The sequence below is a fragment of the Ochotona curzoniae genome, unplaced genomic scaffold (assembly GCF_017591425.1).
Source record: "Ochotona curzoniae isolate NIBS_2020 unplaced genomic scaffold, NIBS_Ocur_1.0 contig_1014, whole genome shotgun sequence".
Lineage (NCBI taxonomy): Eukaryota > Metazoa > Chordata > Mammalia > Lagomorpha > Ochotonidae > Ochotona > Ochotona curzoniae.
Window position 1 is genome coordinate 39,686,707 of NW_024464920.1, and position 26,509 is coordinate 39,713,215.

The 26,509-nt window shown below is 45.1% G+C and overlaps 1 protein-coding gene across 1 annotated transcript in view; it reads right to left on the reverse strand.

Moving 5' to 3' along the window:
• The window catches only part of PAH (phenylalanine hydroxylase), a 50,564-nt gene that overhangs the window by 20,858 nt on the left and 3,197 nt on the right, over positions 1-26,509 (reverse strand). Inside the window, exons 2-4 of the mRNA XM_040984601.1 lie at positions 24,846-24,953; positions 21,452-21,635; positions 6,600-6,688 (exon numbers count right to left, since the gene is read on the reverse strand). Of these exons, the coding sequence (XP_040840535.1) occupies positions 6,600-6,688; positions 21,452-21,635; positions 24,846-24,953 (381 nt within the window). The remainder of the gene's footprint in view (positions 1-6,599; positions 6,689-21,451; positions 21,636-24,845; positions 24,954-26,509) is intronic.

Consider the following 26,509-nt stretch of genomic DNA (forward strand, 5'->3'; position numbering starts at 1 on the left):
AAAGGCGTGTAAACCAATAGTCGTGGGAAGTGTTGACAAGGCCCCCTTTGTTTGTTCACTCTGAGTTACTGCTGACAGTTGCTACCAGTAAATCTCAAAGTCTATTTGAGAAGAGACTTGGGTGCCTCATTGTCCAAGCCAGTGAGCTGGGATTCCTTCTTTCCTCTCTTTGTTTTCTCCAGGCCCGGGAACCACTTTTCATCTATTTCACCTTATAGACTCCTCGAGTTTGTCCTTCTTACTTCATTCTCACTGTCACAGCTGCACGCAGGGGCCTCAGCAGTCCCTGCCTGTAACAGTTCTTCCTGTGCTCTGTCACTGCACCTGCTCACCCTGTCCACAGATCTAGCGAGATCCATTTCCTCTTTGAAAACTTTGCATTTATGTGAGAATAAAGTCCCAAATCCTTCACCCTATCCTCAAGGCTTCAGTGGGTCTGGCCTTTCTAAATTTCAAGTCTATTCCTAGCCACTCTTGCCCTCTTAAGGTGCTCAAGTGATACTGTTTTTGTTTTAACTCTTCCCTGTTTGCCATATCAACATCTTCACCTGTGTTTTTCCTTCTGACCACGATCCTCTTTGATCTGTTCTTTGTTCCTTGATTTAAACTTTTAAAGATCTTTCCAGTTTATTTCGTTTCCTTCTACAATGCATTCCTCAGTAGCCTCACATTTTTCCCTTCAGGTGGTCACCACATGGTTAGCAATGATTAAACTCAAGAACGTGCGTGTCTTACTCCACACATGCGTACTGAGCATATGGAATCTTGTGCAAAACTTGAGAGAAAAAAAAGACAAAACAAGCTCATCATGGGCCATTTCAAGTATGACAAGCTCATGCATAGGGGAACTCATACAGGGGACTTCAAAATTTTCATGTTAATGGAATTAAGCAATGTGTATTTTGGTGCAAAATTTTTTTTGAAATTTATGCGTATTTGTTTCTTAGCATGCATTACTATGAAATTTTAAAGACCTGAAGCATATGAATTTCAAGCAACTTTGCACCAATAGTCTTATCTTTTAACTTCATGTTTCCATTATTGTCAAGTATTCTGCTTACTTTCAACTTTAGACTTTTTAAAGTGGATGCTGACTTTCAGAAAATTCATAATTTGTGAAATATTCATGTTATCATGATTTCTGTCTTACAGAGGGGATGCTTAGCCCAGCATAATGGCTCAGTGGGTAAAGTCCTCACCTTGCAAGTGCTGTGATCCCACACAGGTGCTGGTTTGTGTCCCAGCAGCTCCACTTTTCATCCAGCTCCTTACTTGTGGCCTGAGAAAGCAGTAGAGGATGGCCCAAAGCCTTGGGACCCTGAACCTGTGTGGGAGACCTGGAAGAAGCTCCTGGATCCTAGCTTCAGATTGGTTCAACTCCGGCCATTGCAGCCACTTGGGGAGTGAACCAGCAGAGGGTCTTTCTGTCTCTCCTTCTCTCTGTAAAGCTGCCTTTCTAATAAAAGTTAATAAATCTTTAAGAAAAATTAAAAGAAGAGATACTACTCAGAAGCTGTGCGTCCAGCTGTGCAGCAATATCCCAGCATTCCATTTCTCAATGATTGTGTATACTTCGTTTTTGTGTATCTTTCTTTACACAACTTGTCTCATTATCCCCCACTAATATCATTATCCCTCTTAAATGACTCAAATCTATCTTTGACACATGTTCACTATGTATCTATAGGACAATTAACCGCTATTTAGTTATTTGAGAGACAGAGGGAACAACAGACAGAATGCTGCCATCGGCTAGCTCACACCCCCAAATTCCTGCAGTGGCTAGGTCTGGGTGTGGTCTGGGGCCAGGATAAGAGTCACAATTCTGAGCCAATAGCCAACATCTATGTTTTCCTCACAATTATGTTTTTAACCTTTTAAAATCATATTTCTATAGAACAACTTGTTAAGAGTGGAAAAAGCTTTAATGACACAACTGACTGCCTGACCCTTAGGATAGATTGATGGATTCCTCTGAGGAAGAAGCTCGGGCAAGTGGAAAGGAGAGATCTATTAGAAAATGTAGCCCTCCCTATTCACAGAGAAGTTCTGGAAGAGTCTGGAAAGTTTTAAAAGCCATTTGAGAGTCTTGGCTCAAGAAGTACAAATCTAGTAGAAACAGGGGGGAAATGGTAAATATCCCCTTATGATGCAGATCTTCACTCTGGATTCTAGCTCAGGCGCCAAGGCAGTTGGACCAGTGAGCTCTGACTGACAAAGGCCACTGGGATGCCCCAAGATCTTCCCTCCCTCCTTGCCAAATGCCTGCTAAAATGCCTTCCCCAGCCTCTTTGGCAGTAAGTAGTGCCCACGAAGCTGAGCTCTCCTCAATGGAATCAGAGAGAAGGCCTGTGATGTGAGTTACCCCCAGATGTCAGTTGTCTTAACTGCCCAGAAGGAACTGTCAGTCTGACTCCTCCCAGGTCCTGGAAAAACGAAGGGGGTCCCCAGGAGCTGAAGGAGCGTACAGCCTTGAGCTGGCCAGCACGTTGATTTCTGAAACACTGAACTGAGCAGTTTCCATACTGATCCACACTGGAAGACACCTCAGCCACAGAGCTCTGGGAACTGTTGAATAAATATTGTCTACCCTGGGATCAACTCAGATCTCCCACTTTCTAGAAGTCATCCCTAAATATTCCAGTCACTCTGTAACAGCTCTGCTTTCTGAGTCATCACACCTGGTTTACTTGTTTGAGTTATCCATTAATTAATTCTTGCTCAAACTACACTGCAGTTGAAAACGACATTGCAAAATATGCTGTTTAAAAATGTTTCACGTGCAAATATGAGGTAACATTAGGTTGCATGGATTTCAATTTCAATTTCACAGTATTTTTCAAAGCATCTAATGGGGTAACTGACTTGTGTGGGTTTAAGACAGGGTTGCAGAGTGCATCCCTGCTCTCTTTCACCATGGGATTGTTGTCACAGATGGTTTTGCAAATACACGTAAGGCATTTTTACTTACGTATTCTTTCGTGCTTCCTATGAGATTATAAATTGTGAGGAAGTGAATTTACTGTAATCTGATACTCGGGACCCAGAGTGTAACACACAGTGACAGTGGGTATCACGGAAGCATGCATTCAGATCTTGTTACTAGAGCACGCACCAGGGTTTTTCTGCAGCCAACAGGTGGCAAGGCTCTAAGTCTAGGGAAGAGACTGGGAGATGAAGAGAGATTCCTCAGTGTGGAAAAGTGGACAGAGGAGATGTTGAGAAAGAATATTTTACACAAAGGAAACTATATGACCAGAGAAAAGGCAGCCTGTTTTGAAAGTTAAAGTCAAACCAAACCAGTTGGATTCAGCCTGCTAAGTTTCTAGGTGCCATCCCAGCAGCCTTGTGCTCCCCTTTGAGTGGACACCCCCTTCTCCAGCTCTGTTTCAGGGATCTCCTGGCGGGCAGCAGTCACATGGAGTTCATCACTTCCTCCATCTTTCCGTTACATACCTTGAACACAGTTCCCATCCGTGGGAGACCCGGTGGCCCTCACTAGCTCAAGTTTCTTGTCTGAAAATGACAAGCACAACTTGCACGAGGTGGTGAGAACACTGGAGTTAAAAAAAAAAAAAGCATGCCAAGCCTTAACTATCTGGCGCAGTCATGCCATTGGCTTTGTAAATGTTTGTGCAAGGACGAAAGAAGAAAGGCAGGAGAGAGACTGGCAACCAAAGCGGGGGCGCTGCACAGACGGGGGAAGCATAACTGTCCTGTTGAATGTTCCCACCGAGCCCAAGCTGAGAGGCAAATGCCCTTGACCCTGTGTTTTGAGAACAATCCTTTCTTTAACCCATTTCTCAATGTGTGGGCTGTCTTGTAGTCCCTGATGTGAGACATCGGGCCGAACATCAGTGTCTGCTGCCAAGGGCAGGAGGTCAGGGGACAGAGAGAGCCTACGGAACACACAGGGACAGAGCAGAACAGAGGGTCCTTTTGGGAAGAACACCCTCTTCGCTCTCGAGGCTGGTGTCTGCTTGCAGTTCCCCCGAGAGGCCAGGCGTGCAGGACCTGCAGGGCTGTGGGGGAGCAGCCTTGAGAGCTTGCTTTGACCTTGGCCTGTGTCGAAAACCAAGGAACAGAGAGAGCCTGGTGCTTCCTCTTCAGGGGACTGTGTACCTGATAAGTTGCATTTTTATGGGAAAAAAAAATCCTGACAATGAGGCCAGGGGGCCAAGGATTGGGCTGAGCTTACCCAGAGAAACAAATTCCAGAGAATTCTAAGGTCAGTCAGGCTGCTCTGCAGGGATACAGGCTGAGCGGGAGGAAATGTCTGTCTCTCTGGTTGGCTTCTTGCCACGAAGAAGCAGGGGGTGAAGGATCAGAGGGCCCGTGGGAGGGAAATCGAGTCAGGGCAGGAATAAAGGACTCAGTGAGAGACACAAGTGCGCTGATGGGTAGACCCCACTGGCTGGGCCCAATGCATTAGAGAACTTTGCTGAGAGAAGACATCCCCGGAGCTGTTCCACTTACAGGGTTGTCACCAGGAGGCAACTGGCAGAGGCCTGAAGAAGGAGGCCCTGCAGCAGGGCAGCCCTTGCCACCCTGGGCACCACAGGTCCTGACCACATCACAGAAAAGTGAAACTCAGGTCAGTGTGCCTTCGGGCCTTTGGGAAGAGGGTCCAAGTGTCATGTCCATGGAGATTTCTATACAACTTCTCTCTTCAGGACGACTGGATATCATGGTTAACATGTGAGGAGCCCACAGGGAGCTCCCCCACAGAGGCATGGAACAGGATTTCTCCCCAGGGCTAGAGCAACAGCAAAAGGCTTGAAGACTCACAAAGCTGTGTTGCCGAGGGTTGGTTAGCACTGCTAGTTAGGATAAAATGCCACTGTCTGGGAAAGCGGCAGAAGATGGTCCAAGTCCTGAGGTCCCTGCACCCAACTGGAAGGAAGTCCTGGCTCCTGGCTTCAGACTGGCTCTGCTCTGACCATTGCAGCCATTTGTGGGAGGGAACCAGGGGGTATCCTATCAGGCCCAGTGCTGTAGCCTAGTGGCTAAACTCCTCGCCTTGAATGTCCCGGGATCCCATACGGGCACCAGTTCTAATGCTGACAACCCCACTTTCCATCCAGCTCCCTGCTTGTGGCCTGGGCAAGCAGAGAAGGATGGCCCAACGCCTTGAGACCTGTGTGGGAGACCCAGAAGAGCTCCTGGCTCCTGGCTTTGGATTGGCTCAGCTCTGGCCATTGTGGTCACTTGGGGAGTGAACCATCAGATGGACGATCTTCCTCTCTGTCTCTCCTCCTCTGTATATATATATATATATATATATATATATATATATATATATATCTGTCTTTGCAATAAAAGTAAATAAATTAAAAAAAAATCTCTCTCTCTGATTTTCAAATAAAAATAAACAAATATTCAAAAATCATGGCATTTCTGGTTGGTAGGTTATGCAGAGAGAAAAATAAGGAGTTGGGGAGAGAGCCATAGCGAAATATTGATGTATTGTTTATTATTTATTTAAAGTTTTATATTTAAAATTTTAGATTATTTTAGGAGTGAGCAGGTGTTTTTGGTGTTTGCTCTTTGTGGCAGATGGGAAGAAACTCGCTCTTGTTTGCTTATGAATACTCTCCTGTTACTCACTGCACAACGGCAGCTCCTGAGTGGACTGGAACTAGGAATCCTCTTCATCCCCCGCCCCCGGCTTAACGCTCACCATCAGGGCACATAGTCTTAGAATAAGAACAGGCACTAATTATGTACGTTCTCCAGCCTGCCCCTCGCCTCTGCCCCATGGGTCTGTAAAGGGATCCAGGATTCTGCCACCTACAAGGCCTTAAAGAGCCCAGCAAGGCTTAGGACTCTCGGAGCCTTGGAAGGGACGGCCAATCCTGCCGCATCTGAATGCTCACTGTGGCAGTGGACGCCTCCACTCCCGGCCCTTGCGAGGGCAGGCGCTTCACACTCCGAGGAGACAACAGGCTCCTGAAGAGACACACACACTCGGTCAGCCACGCCTGAGCCCTGGTCACTGTGAACACCTGCCACGTCCTGAGTGTGAAGTCATTTGCCCAGCAGAGAACAAAGACAGCCCCCACTCAGAACCCCCCGCAGGGAATGGGACAGGGATGGCAAGTCCCCTCCTGTCTGTCCTCTACTCAGAATCGCGACAGGTGGCTCCTCTGCTAAACTCCACTAGCAACTCTGCCTTTCAAATATACATATGAAACAAAAACAGTCCAATTCCATTGGTGCTATTCCCATTGCCTCCCAAGGAGGGCAGAGTTGCTAGTGGAGTTTAGCGTTTCCCATGCCCTTGATTGACACTTTTCTAAAGTGAACATGTGTAGAAATAAGAATCATGTGTGTGCTTGTGTGTGTGCGTACATGCATCATAGAGACACACCAGCTTCTTGACAGGGATCACATTTGTTCTAACGATAACGGTGACCATAATAATGGTGATGGCTGAGATAGCCTTGTTCATTTTTGATCTCCGAGCCCTGACCTACGGAGTAACTCAACAACCATGTTCCAAAGCAGGATGTGAAGGCGGGGATACGGGGAGGGTGAAGATGGAGGGAGGAGATGGAGGGAGGAATCAAAAGGACCTTGTCCTAAGGGCCAGGACTCACAGGGTGATCTGCATCCAGTTCTGCTCCGTAGCTGAGGATCTGGTTGGCAAATCTGTCCAGCTCTTGGATGGTTCTGGGAAACCAGGGCACTACAACACATAAAAATAAAGTTTTTGAGTGTAATCACAAGCCTAAGACCTCGCTGAGCTCGCTGGGCAGTGTCAGAGCCTGGTCACGGGTGTTAAGAAGCGGGGGTTCCACCTACCCCCCAAATCACTAGAGTTGAAAAGGGAAATTCCGGGCCCGGCGCGGTGGCGCAAGTGGTTAAAGGTCCTCGCCTTGCACGCCCGGGATCCCATATGGGCGCCGGTTCTAATCCCGGTAGCCCCGCTTCCCTTCCAGCTCCCTGCCTGTGGCCTGGGAAAGCAGTCGAGGACGGCCCAAAGCTTTGGGAACCTGCACCCGCGTGGGAGACCGGGAAGAGGCTCCTGGCTTCGGACCGGCATAGTATCGGCCCGTTGCGCTCACTTGGGGAGTGAATCATCGGACGGAAGATCTTCCTCTCTGTCTCTCCTCTCTGTATATCTGCCTTTCCAATGAAAAATAATAAAAAAATAAATCTTTAAAAAAAAAAAAAAAGAAAAGAAAAGGGAAATTCCACTTTCCTTGGAAGACGGTTTAAAAGTACATTCCCCAAATGTTCTCTTTGCTGGAAGCTTCCTGTAACCATGCCTTCAGAATTCCTCCCCTTCACCCGGCGCAAGACTTGGACTCAGCAGTTTCCTTTGCCGTGGGCCCCAGATACAGAGTACATCAAACCAAAGCTGCTCTCTTGTCATCAAGAATGAGCAGTTGAGGCTCTGTCCTTCCCTGGGGTCCCCACCCAGAGGCCCCAGGCACCCAGGACAGCTAGGGAGAAAGCCACGGCTGAAGCACACGAAAGGGTCCAGGTCGTGGGTGGGGTGGAGATGCGTTGCAGAGCCTGCAGAATTTGTGGGTTTGTTCCTGCGGAAGCACAGTCAGGGAGGAGATGGGACCTGCGTCACCTGGTCCCTGGGTGCGAGCTCCTGCAGAGACAAGGATCCCAGAGAGAGGGGATGGCACCCCATTTCCCATGGCTTCCAGGAAAGAAGATACACTGAGACAGAACTGTCCCAGAAAGGAACAGAGGCCAGAAAGCACTGGAAGGTGAACTGCCTGGTGGTAGGAACCGTGAGTGCTTTGTAATTGTAGAGGAAAAGAAGAGAGGGAGGTGGGGAAAGAAGGGAGGACAGAGAAGGAGCTAACAAAGTTACCCGCAAGTTGACAACGGTAACGACCATCCACAGCATGTCTTCCGTAGCTAGCTGCTAACCCTAAAACACCCCAAAATGAGAAAGGTGTTATTGTAAGAACTGAGGCTCTGGTCAACGAAACGACTGGTATTAGGGAATGCCAAAGTCACAGAGCCAGCGAGAATGCAAAGATGTAATCACAGCGAGGCCTTGAACTGCAACCAGAGCTCCTAAGCCTTCCTCTGAATGAAGGCTGGGGGAAAGATGAGCTTTCCGCCCATAGCAGGCTTCAGCATCACGGTTCTACCTGTGTGCTCTGCTTCGGTCCATCCTCGGAAAAAAGGATATTACAACAAAGGAAGAACGGCAGATGTTTTGTTTGAAGCCGTATTGTGTATCAGGCCTGGGCTTTGCGTTTGTGGCACAGTAATTTCTTTATGGCGAGGACTATGTGAGAAGTAAAGGGCAAAGCAAGCAAGATAGTTTTCCATCTTGTAACTGATCTCTGCATCTGTCTTATCCAGATGGACAAGAAAGAACATGTGTGCCATCTAGTGGACAAGATGGGGAAGTGCCACCGTGAACTTAAGGGTTATCTAGGCTGTCCTAACTGCCCCACCGGAACCTATTTGAGAAGCTAAGCTACCCACTGCCGATGCCAATTATAAAAGCCAGCACAACGCACTTCTAAATACTCTACCTGAGGCCTGATGCAATGGCTCTGCTGGATAATCCTCCCCCTTTAAGCTCCGGGATCCCATATGGGCGCTGATTCGTGCCCTGGCTGCCCATCATTTATCTATCTATCCACCTATTCACTTGTAACAGAATAACCAGCTCCCTGCTTGTGGCCAAGGAGAGCAGAGAAGGATAACCCAAAGCCTTGGGACCCTGCACCTGCGTGGGAGACCTGGTAGAGGCTCCTAGATCCTGGCTTCTGATTCAGCTCAGCTCCGACCATTGCAACCATTTGGGGAGTGAACCAGCAGATGGAAAATCTTTCTGTCTCTCCTTCTCTCTGTATCTTTGTCTTTCCAATAAAAATAAATAAATTTTTTTCAATGAAGAAATTCTGCCATGATATTCCTACTGTCAAAACCATCTTTCCAACTCGGTTTCTAAAAAATAAACAGTTGTGCAGTGGCTACTGTTGGCATCCCCAAACTACAAGTGACAGACTAACTCATGGAAGGGTTTGGATCTGGCTGACTGCGCTGCCCCCGGTCCTGACTGCCAGCCCATCCTGTGACTCCTGGAAAGGATCTGCCACACTGCTCAGGGCTAGCTCTGGAACTTGCTTGGCATTTTCCACTCCAAATGTTCACACCCAGGAAGCACAGTCACTCCCTATGGGTGCCACTAACAGGTGTACTGGTCGTAATTCCAGCTAGTCCTTACATAGAGCCTGCATGCCAGGTACTCCCCTATACACTTCACATGTGCTGACTCCTTCACCCTCACTGCAAACTCAGAAGGAACACATTCCTATCAGACCCCGTTGATATGTACATACATACATATATATGTGAAGTGAGGACCAGGGAGGGTAAGTCGCTGGGTTGACCTCTCTGGCCCCAGATGCTGAAACGCTGGGGGCTCAGCATCACCCTCTGTCCACCTAACTCCTACCCAAGCTCCCCGTCCTGGAGTCTAGCCCTTTCCTTGGCTGGTGAAGCTCTGTGGTCTCCGGTTGCTCAGTATATGACCTCCAGCTTCTCTGGTGTACCGGAGAACAGCAGGATTGCTTTCCCCCGAAGTCTGAATCACATTGTCGTAAGTGAACGGCTGGATGGATAGATGAATGATGGACAGACAGACTTCCTTTATCCATTCGTCTGCCGAGGCTTATTTACACTTCTTTATGTGTTTTGGCTGTTGTGGATGACAAATGCTGGGAACTTGAGACTACGTGCATCTCTTCAAACACTGATTTCACATCCTCTGGATAAATGGATTAGAATGGTAGTTCTGATATTACAGGGTAGTTCTACTGCTAATCTTTGAGGAATCACCAGCCTGGTTTCTGTAGAGGCTACACCAATTACTACACCCCAGCAAAAATGTACAAAGATTTTCTCTTCTCCACATCCTTGTAAATACTTGCTCTATCTTTGTTGTTGTTGTTGTTGTTGTTGTTGTTGTTGTTTTGCTTGATTAGGTGGAGAGGCGGAGAGGTTGCAATCTTAGTCACCAGAGGCCTTCAATGGTTGGGACTAGTTTAGGCCAGTCCCAGGAGCCTGAAATCACCTACTCTATGCATGGGAGATGCAGATGCTTCGGAATGAAGTACTTGGGCCTTCACCTGCTGCTTGCCAAGGTGTGCATTACCAGGAAACAGAAATCAGAAGCAGAGCTGGGACTTGAACCCGGGAGCTCCAATTTGGGGTGCTAGAGTCCTGAGTGGCATCTTTTTTAAAGATTTATTTTTACTTATTTGAAAGGCAAATTGATAAGGAGACACAGAACATCTTCCCCGCTCCCCCCAGCCCCGCTTCACTCCCCAGTGGCTGCCGTGTCTGAAGATAAGTCAGGACAAAGCCAGGAACCGGGAGCCTAGAACTGCGTCTGGTCTCCCACGTGCTTTCAGGAGTTTGGACCAACTTTTCTCACTTCACCAAACACCTGCTTCATCGCTTGTTTTTCCTGTTACCCAAATGATGCCCTTTTATAAGACATGCTACACATTCAAAGGAGAAAATTCTGGGGACGTGACTCTGGCGTCACCTCTCCCCTTTGCCCTTCGTGTCTCACTGAGAAGTGACATTCTACTCCACAAGCTGAAGCCGGTTGGCCTCATCTTTGCTCCCAGCGTCTCTGGCCATACCCCAGATGAACACCAGAGGGCAGCAGAATCAGCACGTTTCTAACTCGGGGAAAACACCAACCGGGTCACATGGCTTAGTTCAGATCTCTCAGGCGGGAGAATCCAAAAGAGGTGAAAAGTCTCAAAGGATTCCAATCAAACAGACACCACCTCCCATGTCTGCACTCAGGACCTTGTCACAGAAACTGTGAAGACCCCCAAAGCAGCGCTTGAAAATGAGCTAATCTGATTTTGGAAGAGAGGCCTGGGCTTGCTGGGGTCGCTGTCCATCCCCAGCTTTGTAGGACCTGGGTGAGGAGAGGGACTTGGGTCATCCACAGAAAAGAAAGCCACGTGACCCCATCCTGACGCAGAAAAGTCCCGATCCACAGACAGGCTGGCGGCCTCAACCACAGGGACTCTTGTTCCAACCTTACTCTGCTACTTCATGATTTTAAGATTTTGCTCCAGTTATTCGGCCTACTTTTCCCCTAGTTCTGTATCTACAAAACGCTGCAAAACTATGTCCTTTTGGAGGCTGATGGGAAGGTTAAGCTGTGCTCCTGCACGTACAGTGCTTAGGGCGGTGTTCAGCACGTAGCAGGTGTTTCTAAGTCTTTCAGCAGCATTACTACCAATACTATTATTGTTGTTATCATTGTCATTATCAACATAGAAGGTTAAGAGACAGCCTGCTTCCTCCAGGAAGCAGCCCAGGTCTACCTGGAATCTGTTCCTACTTTCTCCCCAGGTATCACTTGAGGTCAAGGCCTGTGTGTCATCTGGGATAGAAGGAGGGTACAGGCCAGGTCTAACAATGAAGAGAGAGTCCTCCAGCTGCCCTGTTTGAGCAGGGAGGAGAATCGAAAAAGGAGTGGACGAGGAGTGAGGCAGCTCACTTCCTGGCTGTGCAGGGCTCTGCAGCAAGCAATGTGGGGACCTCAGGAGTGGAAGACCGGTGTCCCACAGATGAGCTGCAGACAACGTCAGCGTTAAGCTCTTACACTGATACCTTCCGCGGCATCAAGGGTGTGCACAGCTTCAGCCGGAAGCCAACAGACCTGCGCTCAAACATCCACAAGCCAAGAGAGCCTGGGCTAATACTTGATTCCTGAAACTCCAGCTCTTCATCTGTGAAGTGGGAGAAGCCACAGAGTCCTCACCTGCCTCCGTGGTTCAGGATGGAAGCAAGGGACCCATGGCAGGTGAATCTGTGTTGTCTTCTGTTCCACTTGGACCACCCAACAAACCCCAAGGAGGCTTGTCTAGCCAAATAAATGCACTTACACAGGCGGAAGAGTTCATAGCCTTGGCCCCAACCTTTACATCGGGGCCCTTCCAGGAAATGTACAACTGTCTACTTTCCTTTAGAGCTATGCTTTCTGGAAAGCTTACTCTGCAGCAGATACTTCACTAACTCCTCTGCTTCCATGGTCCCTTTGGGTTCTCAACATAGTCTTAAGAGTCAGGCATTACCGCTTCTGTTCACTCGTGAACAAGCTGAAGCTCAAAGGGATACAGCAAATGGCGGCAGATCTCTGAGCTGGCTGAGATGAATTCAGAATTCTGCAGCCTGGCCAATCCACCACCAGACTGTGTGGCTTAGAACAGATGGGAAACAGGGGCTCCTTTGAGATCCTGGTCTGTCACCTGGAGCAGGTAAGGATGCACTCAGCAGCCTTAGGAAGGTCCCTAGGGACAGCCTGGCTCCCACTCCCCTGCCCCATCCAATCCCAACCTCCTTTCTTTAGAGGTCGTAACATTGGAATACCCACACTTTCCCTTACACATCAGCTTTCTCTTCTGTGAATGATCCAAGTCCCTCTCCTCACCCAGGTCCTACAAAGCTGGGGATGGAGACTGACCCCAGCAACCAAGGCCTCTCTTTGGAAAAGTTCAATCAGATTAGCTCATGAATGACCTTGCCAAATACCTCAGTGGTGGGTTGGCCTCTGTAAGCCCCTCCATGGGCTGCTGGGCCTGCACTTAATGAATGACTGGGGCAGGCTGGTACAACAGATAACAGAGACCCTCTGTGAAGCCAGAAGGCCCCGGGGAGTCAGAGGGTAGATCATTAATAAATATTGATTTGGCTGCAGAGGAAGCAGCCCTTTGGAGAGCTCGCTCTGGACACCCACGTCGTGGTCCCATTAAGCTGGGGTCAACTGCTCAGCCAGGAGGCTGTGTGGCGGCTGCTGGCCCAAGAGTGTCCCTGAGCAAAAGGCCCATGGGCCTGGTTGGAGCCTGCTTCCTGGACAGCTCCTGCTTCCTGGCCAGAGGGTCAGGGCAGACCCATTAAAGTTACAACAGTTTAGGGTGCAGGTGAAGTCTGATCTGTGTCCCTTCTCCATCAGGCCTTCAGCAGCCCCAGGGTTTAGCCAGCAAGGCACCCAGGCTTGCCTCCAATCTGTCTCAAGCAGAGCAATAAATCCTTCATTTCTTGTGCTCAAAATAGAACGATGCTTCCTCTGCCTTCCTCCCAGACTCCAGGGTGTCTCCTCTGAGGCAAAAACTTTGAGCCCTGCTCAGCAGCAATAGCTCTGTTGACCTCAGGGGCTCCTACAAAGATAGAGAAGGGGGTCTTGCTGGCATCCTGCAAGATAAAGAGTAGGGAGAGCTTTATTTTCCTCTTTAGGATCAATATTGGCATGTAGACAGTGGTCAGGACAGGGGTCAGGAGTGGTGACTACAGCGACAAGCATCTGTTCTTTCTATCCATGTGTTAAAATGGGGATGCAGGGGCTGACGCTGTGGCAAAATAGACTAAGCCTCCACTTGAGCCACCAGCACACTATATACACACCGTTATGTGTCCTGGCTGCTATACTTCTGATCCAGCTCCCTGCTTATGGCTTGGGAAAGCAGCAGAGGAAGGTTCGAGTTCTTGGAACCCTGCACCTATGTGGGAGACCTGGAAGAACTCCTAGCTCCAGATAGGCCCAGCTCCAGCCATTGCAATCATCTCTCTCTCTCTCCCCTTCTCACTATAACTCTGCCTTTCAAATAAAAATAAAATACATCTTTAAAAAATAAGAATCCTGAAATCCCATGAGTAAAACTTACCCCTAACATGAAATAGAATGAATTGGATAGAAGGAGTGATTGAATGGGATGAGTGAAATCATGAATAGATAACAGCCCTTTAGAATTATTTATCAAAACCAACCACAAAAGCTGAAACTGCCTTCCTAATATCCCTTACAAGAGCTCACATGTCCCATAAGTGTAGTTATTAGCAATGTCCCTGGTACATTTCAAATATACAATTTTGTCTTGGGAAGGCTCACACTACACTGGGATACAGTGATCTGTCATTGACTCCTAGAATTACAAACCTATCTTGGGCCAAATAGAACACAAATAGTGCCTCTCACATTGACTGTGTATCTCACCCCAGGAGGTCTTCACTGGTCCTGCTCTTTTTCCCTCCACTATCTGAACCCATTATTGGGAGCAATGCACCTGTTAATTTACTCTTGAGGAGTGCTTTCCTATCCACGCCACATGTGGTATCACATCGTGTAGCAACGGCCTCCCAGGTTATAGCGTACGTGAGGCTAGGAACCACGTCTGCCTTTCTCAGTCCTACAGCCTAGCACATGACACTGAGTGCATGTTCACTTCACCATCAGGGGTATGAGCGAATGCCCAAGTGACTCATGGACAGCATGTGAAAGAGAAGAAGGTGGAAAACAGTGACTGTAGTTCTGGAGAAAGAGCAGTGAGAGAAAGGTTTGTAAAGGTTCAACAGGCAGAGTTTCAAAATGTTTGATTCGTAAAATACCAAAGAATGGAATAATTCCTGCAGAACTTCTGTCAAATGCTACAAAGACACCAAGGAGAATGAAAACAGCAAGACTGCCATGACTGAATTCTCTCCTTGAGCCGCAGAAGGTGGTAGAGTGAGTCTTAGTCCCACTTTAGAGAGGAGCTGAAGAGGTCACCAGTCGAGTAGTAGGTCACAGGGTTCAAAGGTGGGTGACACGTACAAAGAAGGAACCCGGAAGAATCTGGCTTTTGACACTGAGTTCCTCTTTCTTCCTGAGTCCCTGCGATTCTCCTTCAATCCACTACGAACGGTAAAGCGACATTCAGTTACAATCATTTGGTATGCTCTTATTACCTCTTTCCATCGAGGAAATAAACTTCCCCCATGGCAAAAAAAAAAAAGTATTCATAGCTTAACTCCCTATATTTTCATACTAAATAGAATATCATGATGCCCTTTCTTTATCAAAGATCAGGATTTTTAGGATTCTAGACCTGCTCAATTGTAAGATTCACCTAGTATCCTTATAGAGGGCTCAAGGATATGTTTAATGGCAATAGTTTACATGGATCTTACATGTACTTATACAAACTTTATTATGTAATCTACAAAACCACTATTTGTACCCAGATACCTTCATATTATAAATTAGTAGAAGGAAACTTGAAGAGCACAAACAAGGACAGCCCAGGAACTGAAGTGGACCAATGAGGACCACAGAAGTAGGCTGCCTTCCAACTTCACCTCTGTCTTACTTCCTGATGCTAACAGCAAAAACAATGATATCTGCCAGCATCAGCAACCTGAGTTGGTTATAGCAAATCCCAAATGAGACAACCCAAGGGAAAGAGTTTTGAAAGCATTATTTGGCACATAAATGAGGGATTTCCTCTCAGAATGAGAGCCTGTCTGTCATTTTCTCAGCTTCCTTACTGTGAAGCGCTGTGGCTTGGACAACTGTGTTGAGCTTCAGAAACAGTATTCATTTAGCTCTGTCCTTGCCAGCGACTAAAGCCTTCTCGGACAGACCGCAGGGAGCAACCAGACATCAACACAAAAAGACTCCATACTCAGTTCCTGGGGTAATGTCATCTTAAGTGGGATCTTCTTGATTTGATGAGTCAGAATGCTGGATTTTTTTTTTTAAAGTCACTTCCAGAGCCTCCAGGACTTAGGACTGGAGCAAGCCTCCAGAAAGACTGAAAAGGGTCCTCAAACTCAGGTGTTTTACAAGCCTGAAGATGTACAGTTTCTTGAAGACCCAATCATCTTTCTATAAGCTTAGTCATAAAATGTACACATAGAGCAAAGTAAAACACATGAGAAAAGATTTGTAATGAGAGCAAGGGCCTGAGAAGAGAGAAGCAATAGATCAGTCGAAGGAGAGAGAGAGAGAGAGAGAAACATGGGTTGTGGGGATGCAAAGAAACTAGAGCTCTCTGGAGTCCCCTCTTCATCCCTAACAGCTTCTATTTAAAGATTTTTAACTCTTTAGGAATCATGGTCTCTTGAAAAATCTCTCCTAAAAAATATACATATGCATGCCTGTGTACTGTTTTACCCCACAATATTAAAGGGCTTCTCAGAGACCTCAAAGGAATCTTACTGTCCCTCCCAACTCCAAATGATCTGAAATAACAGCCTTACTCAATACAGCTCTTTAGGGCAGCCATATTGAAGCAGAAAATTCAAGAGGGTTGGAGCAGAGTGATCAAATGGAGTGAATAAGGATAACAATGTTGCTTTTGTCTTCTCCCAATAATTGTGGCTCTCAGCTAGACAGATAGAAAGGCAGATGGGCAGGTATACAGACAGACAGATCAATGGCAGATGGATAGATGACAGGTAGAAGACTGACATGTAGAGGATGGTAATGGTGATGAAGGAAGGAAAGAAGGAAGGGAGGGAGGGAGGGAGGAAGGAAGGAAGGAGAGAGAAAAGAAAAAGAAGAGAAAGCAAAAGGAGGACTGGCCGGATGGATCTCTTTGTAAAAAACAGTTGCATTGGCAACTGGATGATTACATCATGAACCAAATCCAGTAAAACTCCATTTGCTGTCTGAAAATAACTCTAAACAGGCAAATTTCTCAAAAGGTGGTACTCCTGGACCTCCTATTCTACTGAAGACATTTTGTCCGTCTGCTTCTCCCGGCTACAATCTGTCTTCACGTCGGCATTTTCCATCCCCCATTGAATACGATGTCATGCAGGAGACTCAAAGAGAAAGGTAAAAGGATTAGTAGACTGATCGATGGATGATATTAATGCTCTTTTATGCTTGCTTGAAGAAGGATTTGAGGTCATCAGGAGAGAGGGAAGCAGGAGAATAGACCTGAAGTATTCAAAAGACTCTCTGGATTAAAATCCTATTAAACTCACATCAGCTTCTCCAGGAGGCATTTGTGAAGGTTGGGGTTGCTTTAACATGTCACCATAATTAACCTTCCCTTAAGCTGTTTTGGGTGGAGAACTTTAGCAATTAAGAAACTGAACAACTTTCATTTTCTATCAACCACATGGCCTTCTGAATAGCTTAAAAACTATAGTGGAAAGTGATTTAGCTTAATTGATTTGAGGGGTTCAGAGCCCTCACTTGAACCTGCTGTCAGACTCACCCCTGAGATCCGAGTCTCTTATTAAAAGGGGCATTTTGTCCAGAGAAAGAATCAAGGGTTTAGATCAACTTGGATGCTTTTCTTCCTCTGATCATCCTCCCACTGAGCCTTACACAGACAGTGGCTCTGCATGGAGCAGTTGTTTTCCCTAAAAACAATCTGTTTCTGGGTTCAGACTTTGTTCAAGTGATAACAGAACTGCAAAGAGCTCATCTCTCCCGCCAGGTGCAAGGTCATGCTATTTTAGCATCAGTTGCATCCTTAGCAGTTGAGTATGAGTAAGTTAAGGTCAAGTAGGGGCAGCCATGAGAGTAATGAAGTGACCAGCCAACCGAAGGCTCAGGAAAATGTGGCATGTTTCAGATGGTGAAGCTTAACATTTTTTTCCATCAATATATAAAATATCACCCCAACTTCAAATGTCAGCTCTCCTGCATTTTAAGCAATAAGCTGAGAGGCCCCATTAGGGAATGGAGTTTGTGCTATATTCAGCCAGCGTAACTCAACAGTGATAACACGATATCTTTGCATGAAAAAAAATAATAATAACATTTTTGCTTTTACATTTGCTGAGTTCTCGGAGTTAAACCATGGAAACGAAGCCAACGAATCTACCAGCCCTTTCCCCACGACTGCACATCTTCCTCTGCTGTATTCGTTTGGGTGTCTCACCCCCTTGTCAGACTGAGCTTCTTACGAACAGGCACTTTGAACTTTCTTTCTGCAGTTCCTAGCTCAGTACCCAGCACAGAGCAGCTCTTGGCACATTCTTGCCCAGATCCACAGAGAATTTACTGTTTGCCTTAAGGCAAGTCATAGCCCCGGTTAAGGCCTCTGTAAGGCTGCGTGACCTCTGAGGTCATTTTCAGCTCTCAGACTCTGAAGAAGCAGTTGTATGCAGGCTGGCTTCTCCTTGGCTCTATGCTTCTGCTAGGGTGTATAATCATGAGGGTCAAAGGGGGACATCACCAAGACCCTAGGTGTACTGTGCTGATCCCAGTGCTTCACGTGAATTACTTGATAAATCTTATAGAGCAAAATTTTTTAAGTTTTCAATGGACATAGTATGTTGGCACGTATTTATGAAATGTGCGATCTTTGTTCTGCTAGAGGCAGTAGTAGACTGCAATGGTCACACCGTGGCTCAGGGACCTGGGCTCCAAACCTTGGTGCTGTATTCCAGTTAGGAACCCTCTGTTAGAGCCTCCAGTTCAGGCTACCAGCCCTCCAGCTGGTCTACACACATCTTGCTTGGCTTCCCCAGGGACCTGCCTGCCTACTTGTCAATTGCTTTGATTTCCTATCCCTGAGCCCCAGCTGGCCTGGCCTCCACCTGCTCCAACCAAATGCAGAGCTTGCCCTAGAATCTGGCAGGCCTTTGTCCTGAGGGCCTGCAGCTCCTGTTGGGAGCAGGTGGCCGGAAAAGCAGAACAGGGTAGTCATTAGGGAAGCAGCAGCTTGGGAGGCCGAAGGGGAAAGATAAGGCTGATCCAGTAGGGAATTCCAAGTGCCTGCCCCCAAAGACCTGAGCCCCTCTGGATGGCTGTTCACACCCAGCAAGGACAGAAGCTGGGGCGGGCTTCCATGCCTAGACTACACCCACAGACGATGTGGGCAAACTTTTCAGAGCTACCCTTCTGAAAATGCTCCAGTGACCTGTTCTATGAAGTGAATCTTTCTCGTTTGAAAGCATCTCTTAATATTAAAACATGATATAATATTTACTGACATGCAGTAACTGTATATATTAATGGGAAAATGTGTTATTTTAATACATGGGCACATTGTGTTACGTTAAATCAAGATAATTCTATCTATCTCTGTAGGGAGCACTTCGTTGTGATGAAAACACTCCAAAGATTTTCTTCCAGGTTTATTTCCAAGATTTTTTAAAATTTTTATTTGAAAAGCAGAGTGTGAGAGAGAAACATCTTCCATCCTCTGGTTTATTCTCCGAATGGCCACAATGGCCAGAGCTGAGCCCACCCAAAACCAGGAGCCAAAGGCTTTTTGGGGGGGTCTCACATATAGGTAGCAGATGTCCAATGACTTGGGCCATTCTCTACTGCTTTTCCAGATCTTACGCAGGAGCTGGATTGAAAGTGGAATATCTAGGGTTCAAATGGGTACCCATATGGGATGCCAGTGCTATAGGCAGAAGTTTAGCCTGCTATGCCATGGCATCGGCCCCTCTTCTAGATTTTTTGAAATATGTAGTAGCTTGTTGTCATTGTAGCCATCCTGCTGTGCAATAGAACAGTAGGACATGCTTCCAATCATAACATGGTACCCACGGTATATCCAGTACCAACATGGTGCTGATCAATTCAATTACAGTGCCTGAAATTTTCTTGAGCTCTAAATTTTGATGAGAAACGTATGATTTTATAGTAAAAAAAAAAAAATTGTAAATGGAAGTTTATCTCAGCAGTTATATTTTATTTATCAAAGTTGGCTGAAAATGTATGCCTCATCAAGAACGTGCAAATGGATGTTTATGAGATTTTTACACATAATAACGAAAAATTGATAAAAATCTAAAGACCCTCCGACAGATGAATGGATTAAACAGACTGTGGTACATCCATACATGGGAATATTATTCAGCAATAAAAAGAAATGAACTTTCAAATCACGGACATGGAGCAAACTTAAATACATTCTCTAGGTTAAAAAAGAAACCAGCCTGAAAACACTATGTACTCTATGATTCTAAGTAGGTTCTGAAGGCTATGAATTTTATGATTCTAAATAGATCAATAAAGAAGAAAACAAAAAGGTTAGTGGTGTCCAGAGGAAGGATATAAAAGTCAAGAGATGATAAAGTGGAGCCCAGAGTATGTAGGGCGGCAAAAACCATTCTATGGACTTTATAATGGTATCTACACACACTGTGTTTCTCAAAACCAACTGGACTAGGAGACATAAAGCATGGTCCAGAACATAAATTATGTATTGTCCTTTATGGCAATATACCAAAATTGATTCACCATATCCACCAATGCAAGCGGTTAATAGGGAAATTGAGGGTAAGGATAGGAAATTTAAAAGAAGATAAATGGGGTGTTTTCTCTACAATTTTCTTAAAAATAAATGTTTTATTTCTCCAAAAAAAAAAAGAATGGTCTATGAAAAAGTAGCTCACCTGAATATGTTTTGGACTCTTATCTGTATTCTTTGTAGTTTAATCAGAATCAGAATAATAACTATGTCCTACAGCTTACATAGTTTTGTAATGTTTCATAGCAACTAAAGGCATTTATCAGGAATCAGAGCGTGGAAGAAGCAGGACTTTAATTGAACCAAAACACGTGCTTATAATTTCTACATTCTATTGCCCTGCTCCCTCCCAGAGGCCAGCTATGATCATCATTTCACTCAATAAATAATAAGCCAGAGCAAGTCTGGACAACTCCTACAATCATTCATTTACAAATACATGTGTGTAGAGCATCGTGGTAAACTCTAAAGACATAAATATAGGTAATATAGGTAAAAGAGCCTTTCCTATCACAAGTACCTCGTGATTCCATAGAATAGACCAAAAAACAGAGGAATGTAACAATGAAATCCTAGGAAACAAGAAGTCACCAACTCCAGCACTGATACATGATAGTATGGACTTGGGCGTGAGTCCTCTGGATGCAGTGGCAGTAACTCGACATCTTGTCTTAAATTAGGATCTACATAGGAGACACTGCCCTGGGAGGAGATTAAGATGCTTCTCCTGGGACCCTCGTGAGTTCCCATAACAATGAGTCATAAAAGAGTGTCCCTGAGGCAGAGAACGTGGTGTAGCGAGTTAAGCAGCCACATTTGACACCAGCATCCCATATGGGTGCCAGTGAGTCCTGGAATGCTCCACTGCCAGTACAGCTTCCTGCTAATGCACCTGGGAAAACAATGGAGGATGGTCCTGCACCCATATAGGAACCCCAGAAGAGGTTCCTAGCTCCTGATTCCAATCTGGCCCAGTTCTAGCTGCTGGGGCCTTTTGGGGGATGAAACAACAGAGAAAAGCTCTCTCTCCCTCTGCTCCCGTGTGTGTGTGTGTGTGTTTGTGTGTGTGTGTGTGTTTGTGTGTGTATCTCTGTAATTCAGCCTTGCAAGTAAATAAAATACATGTTTTTAAAAACTCTTTAAATGAAAAGCACAAGAGTGTATCCAACTCCTCCTTGTTCTGTGGCTTCCCAGCTCGGTGTTACACTTGCAAACAGCTGCCACCATGAAGCCAACTGCCTTGATGTGATGTAACTAGAAGGTACACTCACCAGGGCCAACACCACGTTCCTGGCTCTCCAGAAATTTGACCTAAATAAGCTTTCTTTTTCTGTACGAATTACCAGATCTCAGATGTTTTATTGCAGCAGAAGAAAATGTTTTAACATACAAGATACTATTTTTATCCTTCTGTGAAGACTGTAGTCATTTGTGTTGCATAAGTCCTTTACCTGTGTCTTTCTTCTTATCTCGGGAAAGCTCATGGACAGTGGCACCAACGTCTTGCCTCAAGATCTGAAGGATGCTCTCCAGGGCAGGCATGCTCCGTTTATCCAGGTAGGTGAAAAATTCATACTCATCCTTCTTTAAACGAGAAGGTCTGGACTCAATGTGGGTCAGATTTATATCATTCTCCTACAAGAGTGAGGGGACAGTCAGTGTGACTTACACAAGCACGACAGAGTGCAGAGCTGTTGCTGCAAAAACACAATGGGTTATAGAAGTGAAACACAGGCTGCTTTAGGTATGTGCTAAACCCGTTCATTCTGGATAGTTGCTTTCACTCTTCTGTAAAGCCAAGTGCCAACTAATAAAAGCTGGGAGGAATGCTTTACATGGCATAGAATTTAATTACATAGAAATCTGCTCAAGACCTAGAATTGTCATCATACAAATAAGACTTTGCCTTGGTTTAAACATCTAAGACAGTGATTATCAAAAACATTTATATCAAAAATCTTTTCCAAATAAAACACTGTGGGATAGCAATAAGGAAATAATACAAAAGCAACAGTATTCTCTTTGAATAGTGTCCACAAGGGTCACATTTATTAGGTTTGCATGTAAGTTCTAACTTATTTCAACAATGAAATACAAAGCAATATACATTCAGGTTTCTGTTCTTAATTTTACCTATTTATAATCTATTGGTCTTAATAATACTTGATTTGTAAGTCTGTTGGGAAGTTAAGATGCCAGCTGCTTAGCAAGTAACAAAATGATTTAACTTATCTTTCCTGTCAGAGGTACCGTGAGGCCTTTTTCACAAATGACAATTTTTATTGTTGGTATCATTTTGGCAAACATAATAAAAATTAAACCCTCTGAGCATGATAATAAACACAAGACAAGTAGCTTGACACAGAATTTGTTCCTACTGGTTTGCCCTTTCCATCCCGAAGCGATGTGGTCAATGGTTTGGAGCTGAGAACACCTGTGACAGCTGGCAGCTAACACTACAGAGAGGTTCCAACTGGAGGGCGAAAAGTGGAGGAGCAAAGGCCAGAGAGAGGTGGTCCGAAGCTTTGTGACAAACAGACATTATTTCCTAAACAATACAAAGAACCATGTCATCCTTTTTGGATGCTATTCACCTATGTTGAAACTCAAATGAAGAGATTGCCAAACCATGCCTCCTGGGCCACTAATGACCCACAGCACTCTGCCCCCATGTTCTGAAGAGCCTGATCTCTGTCTTGGGTGGGTTACCTAAGCTCTCACGTCAGTAGCTCAAACTTCATAATGAACACTTAAGAGCCAGTTCTTCTCAGAGTCTCAAACAGATCCATCTAACAACATCTTAGCAGTTAGAAATAGATTCTTCCGTTCAGCCATCGGTTACAGACCTGTACAGAATGTTTGATGCAACACCATTTGTGAGGAATAAACAAAGGAAGCAACTTACACGTCCTCAACAGGAAATGAATAGAGTGTAACCACACAATGAAATACAGATAGAGGAAAATGAGTAAGAAATATATATATCCACCCAGATAAGTCTCTAAACACTACCCACTGTCCAAGGAAAGAACACTGAAAGAGGATTACAGTATGATGTCAAAATTATGATGATTAAAATATTGCAAAACCATGTCATATGTCACTGACAGATATCCATGCAAAAAGAAGTATGAAAGAAGCTCAAGAATAATACGTATGCCATTCCGATAAATAGGCTTCTCTGAGGAGCAAGGCACACGGACTTTAGTCATCTCAGCAGTATTTTGTTTCTTAATCAGGGAGTGAGTCATATACATATTTCGATATCATTATCTATATCTGGGGGTTTGCATAAAATAAAAACATCATCTAGGATATAAAGAATGTTTTTGTTCTTTTTTTGGTTGAGGAAAAAATGTCACCAGTGAACGTTTTATTACTCTTACCTGCTCTAGATCCAAGACTAGAAAGTGAAAGTGACCCTCATGATTCACTCTTTTTTAAAAATTTTTTAATAGAGAGACAAAGTTATAGAAAGAGGAGGACACACCACACACACACACACACACACACACACACACACACACACACACACACACACCTTCTATCCACTGATTTACTCCCTGAGTGGCCAGGCCATGCCAAAGCCAGCAGCCTGGAGCTTCTTTCAGGTATCAGGGATTCAAACAATTGGCTAATATCCCACGGCTTTCTCAGACAGGTTAATGGGGATGGAGATTGGATGTGGAGCAGCTAGATCTTGAATCAGCACCCACCCATTTGGGATGCCACCACTGCAGATGGAGGCTTAACTTGTACACACCACAACACTGCCTTTGTGTGTCTCGATCTGGTCCCCGAAACCAGGCCCAGGGTCCATTGGTAAATCTTTGAGGTCTAAACCTTAGATTGATAAATACAATACATCTACCTAAATGTTCCCTCTTCCACTCAGCCTCTGCCTCAAGGAATCTTGAGATCGGCAGATGGTCAAGCATTCGAGGGTCCTATCTTCTGTCAACTTATGTGTTTTCTCTTCCCTTAAGGCAACTGTTCTTTCAGTCTAGAATTTGCTTACATCTTCCTCTGTCTTACCTTGATCAGCTCGTTCAGACTTCAGTTAAAGTGCTATGTCTCCAAGAAATCTCCCCTCTCCTCTGCTCTACATTATCTATGTTAAGAATGATCATGGGGTGAGTGCTGGACCTAACGCAGTGGCCTAGTGGCTAAATGCTCCCCTTGAATGCATCGGGATCCCATATGGGCACTAATTCATGCCCAGGCTGCTCTATTTCCCATCCAGCTCCCTGCTTGAGTCTTGGAAAAGCTGTGGAGGACAGCCCAAAGCCTTGGGACCCTGCACCCACGTGAAAGACCGGAGGATGTTCCACCTTCTGGCCTTAGATTGGCTCAGTTCCGCCCATTGCAGCAACTTGAGGAGTGCACCAGTAGACAGAAGATCTTTCTCTCTATGAATCTGCCTTTCTAATAAAAATAAATATATCTTTAAAAAATAAAGAGAAAGAAAAGACCATGGAAGGGGATAGCTAGCAATGTGATGGCTCAGTGGCTAAATCCTCCCCTTGCAAGTGCCAGAATCCCACATGGGCACCAATTGTGTCCCAGCTGCTCCACTTCCCATTCAACTACCTGCTTGTAACCTGGGGAAACAGTGGAAGATGATCCAAAGCTTTGGGACCCTGCATGGGAGACCTGGAAAAAGCTCCCAACTCCTGGCTTTGCATCAGTTCAGCTCTGACCTTTGCAGGCATTTGGGGAGTGTACCAGTGAACAGAAAAGCTTTCTCTCTGTCTCTCCTTATTTCTGTAAATTGGCCTTTCAATAAAAACATTCACAGGTATTTGCTATACCATTATTCAAGACAAACGTGAATAAAGCACCTACCTCAAATAAGCGTAGGACTTTGGCCAACGCGCCCACTTCCTCTTTGAGGGAGAAGATCAGTGAGATAGCACTATTTGGATCCGAGTTGTCTTCAATATAGCTTGTTTCCTACAGGATTAGATGCACTTGGTTACAATGTTTTCCACCACTCAACAACTCTTTCCCATGATGCCTCCCTTGGCTTATTTAGATGCATGCAATGTGGTGGGAAATAAATAAGTCAAGGGTGATAGAATGATCAGGAAAGCTAAGGGGTCAATTGCCAACTTGGGGAAGCTTCCATTATGCACTGTCAACCCTAGAAACTTGATGACTTAATAAACATCTACTAAGTTCCAGGCACTATCCAAGACCAGAGATGCATGAATATGAGTAACATAAGAATAAAGTCCTATCCTATTTATAACACAGACCACATTACACAAACCACTTAGCCTCTTTAGTGTTCTCATCTGTAAAATAAAGCTAATTATTAGCTTTATTTTAAAAATTATTAATTTTTTATTATTTATCCTAATAAAAGGTACAGTGTCAGATGAGAAAAAAGAAAAGTTTAAATCAGATATTAAAATTAAGTATGTAAAATGATGGAATATGGTAATTACACAAAAATGGCCTCTCGGTCTTTGGCAAAGATATCAGAAGGCACCAGCCTGTTGCCATACACTAGAATCTGAAATATCTGCTTGTAGAAAAAGAGGCACAAAAATACATACATGTACAAAAATGGAAGTAGGTACTATGGTGATGTGGATTCAGAACTGCTTGGGATAGTAACATTTTAAATCACAAGTCTGAGCCACTTTATTTCTAAAACAGGTCCCTGCCAAAGCACCAGGGAAACAGCAGATTCAAGTGCTGCAGTTCCCTCCACCTGCTTGGGACGACTGGAGGAAGTTCTAAGCTCCTGTCTTCAGCCTGTTTCAGATTCTGCTGTTGTAGCCTTTTGAGAAGTAAACCATGGGTGGAAGCTGTCTCTCCCTCAATTTCATTTGGGTTGTGTGTGTATGTTCCTGTCTGCCTCTCTGCCTTTCAGATAAAAATTTTTTTAAAAAGTTACAAAAGTGAACTATCAGAAGATGACACCTTAAAGTAAATAACAAAGATCTCTTGCATAAATGTTCTTATCACAGAACTGAGTGAGATAAGGGCTGAGTTGCTAGAAAACTCAGTGTTTGCCCTGCTGGTATACTGCATGTACCTATAGGCTGAGAAGACAGAACAATGACGCACTTGTAAGTGAGCTAAGCAATTAACGGAATGGATGTGACACCATCTCAGTGAGAGATGGGAAACTGCTCAGTGACTTGCATTCATAGCTTTGCATGAAGCCCCTGACCCCTAGGCCAAAATTCTTCTAACTCTTCTAATTCAGATTGTCCCAATACCCTACACAGAACAGGGTTGTGGGGGGAGGAGTCAAACATTTCAGCAAATGTGAAATTCAGCAATGGATTGCAAGACAGAACTATTATACTTGTCCATCGCTGTTCGGATCACGATGTCATCTTGTAAAGTAAGACTACTACTCAATATTACTCGTAATAGTCAACACATTGCCCAGTCTCATCCCCGTAAACTTTGCAAATCATTGTTTCTTGGTAAGTGTTCCTCTGACTGCACTTCCAAAATTACCTCGGTTTTCCTTGCTCTAGTTCAGTTTC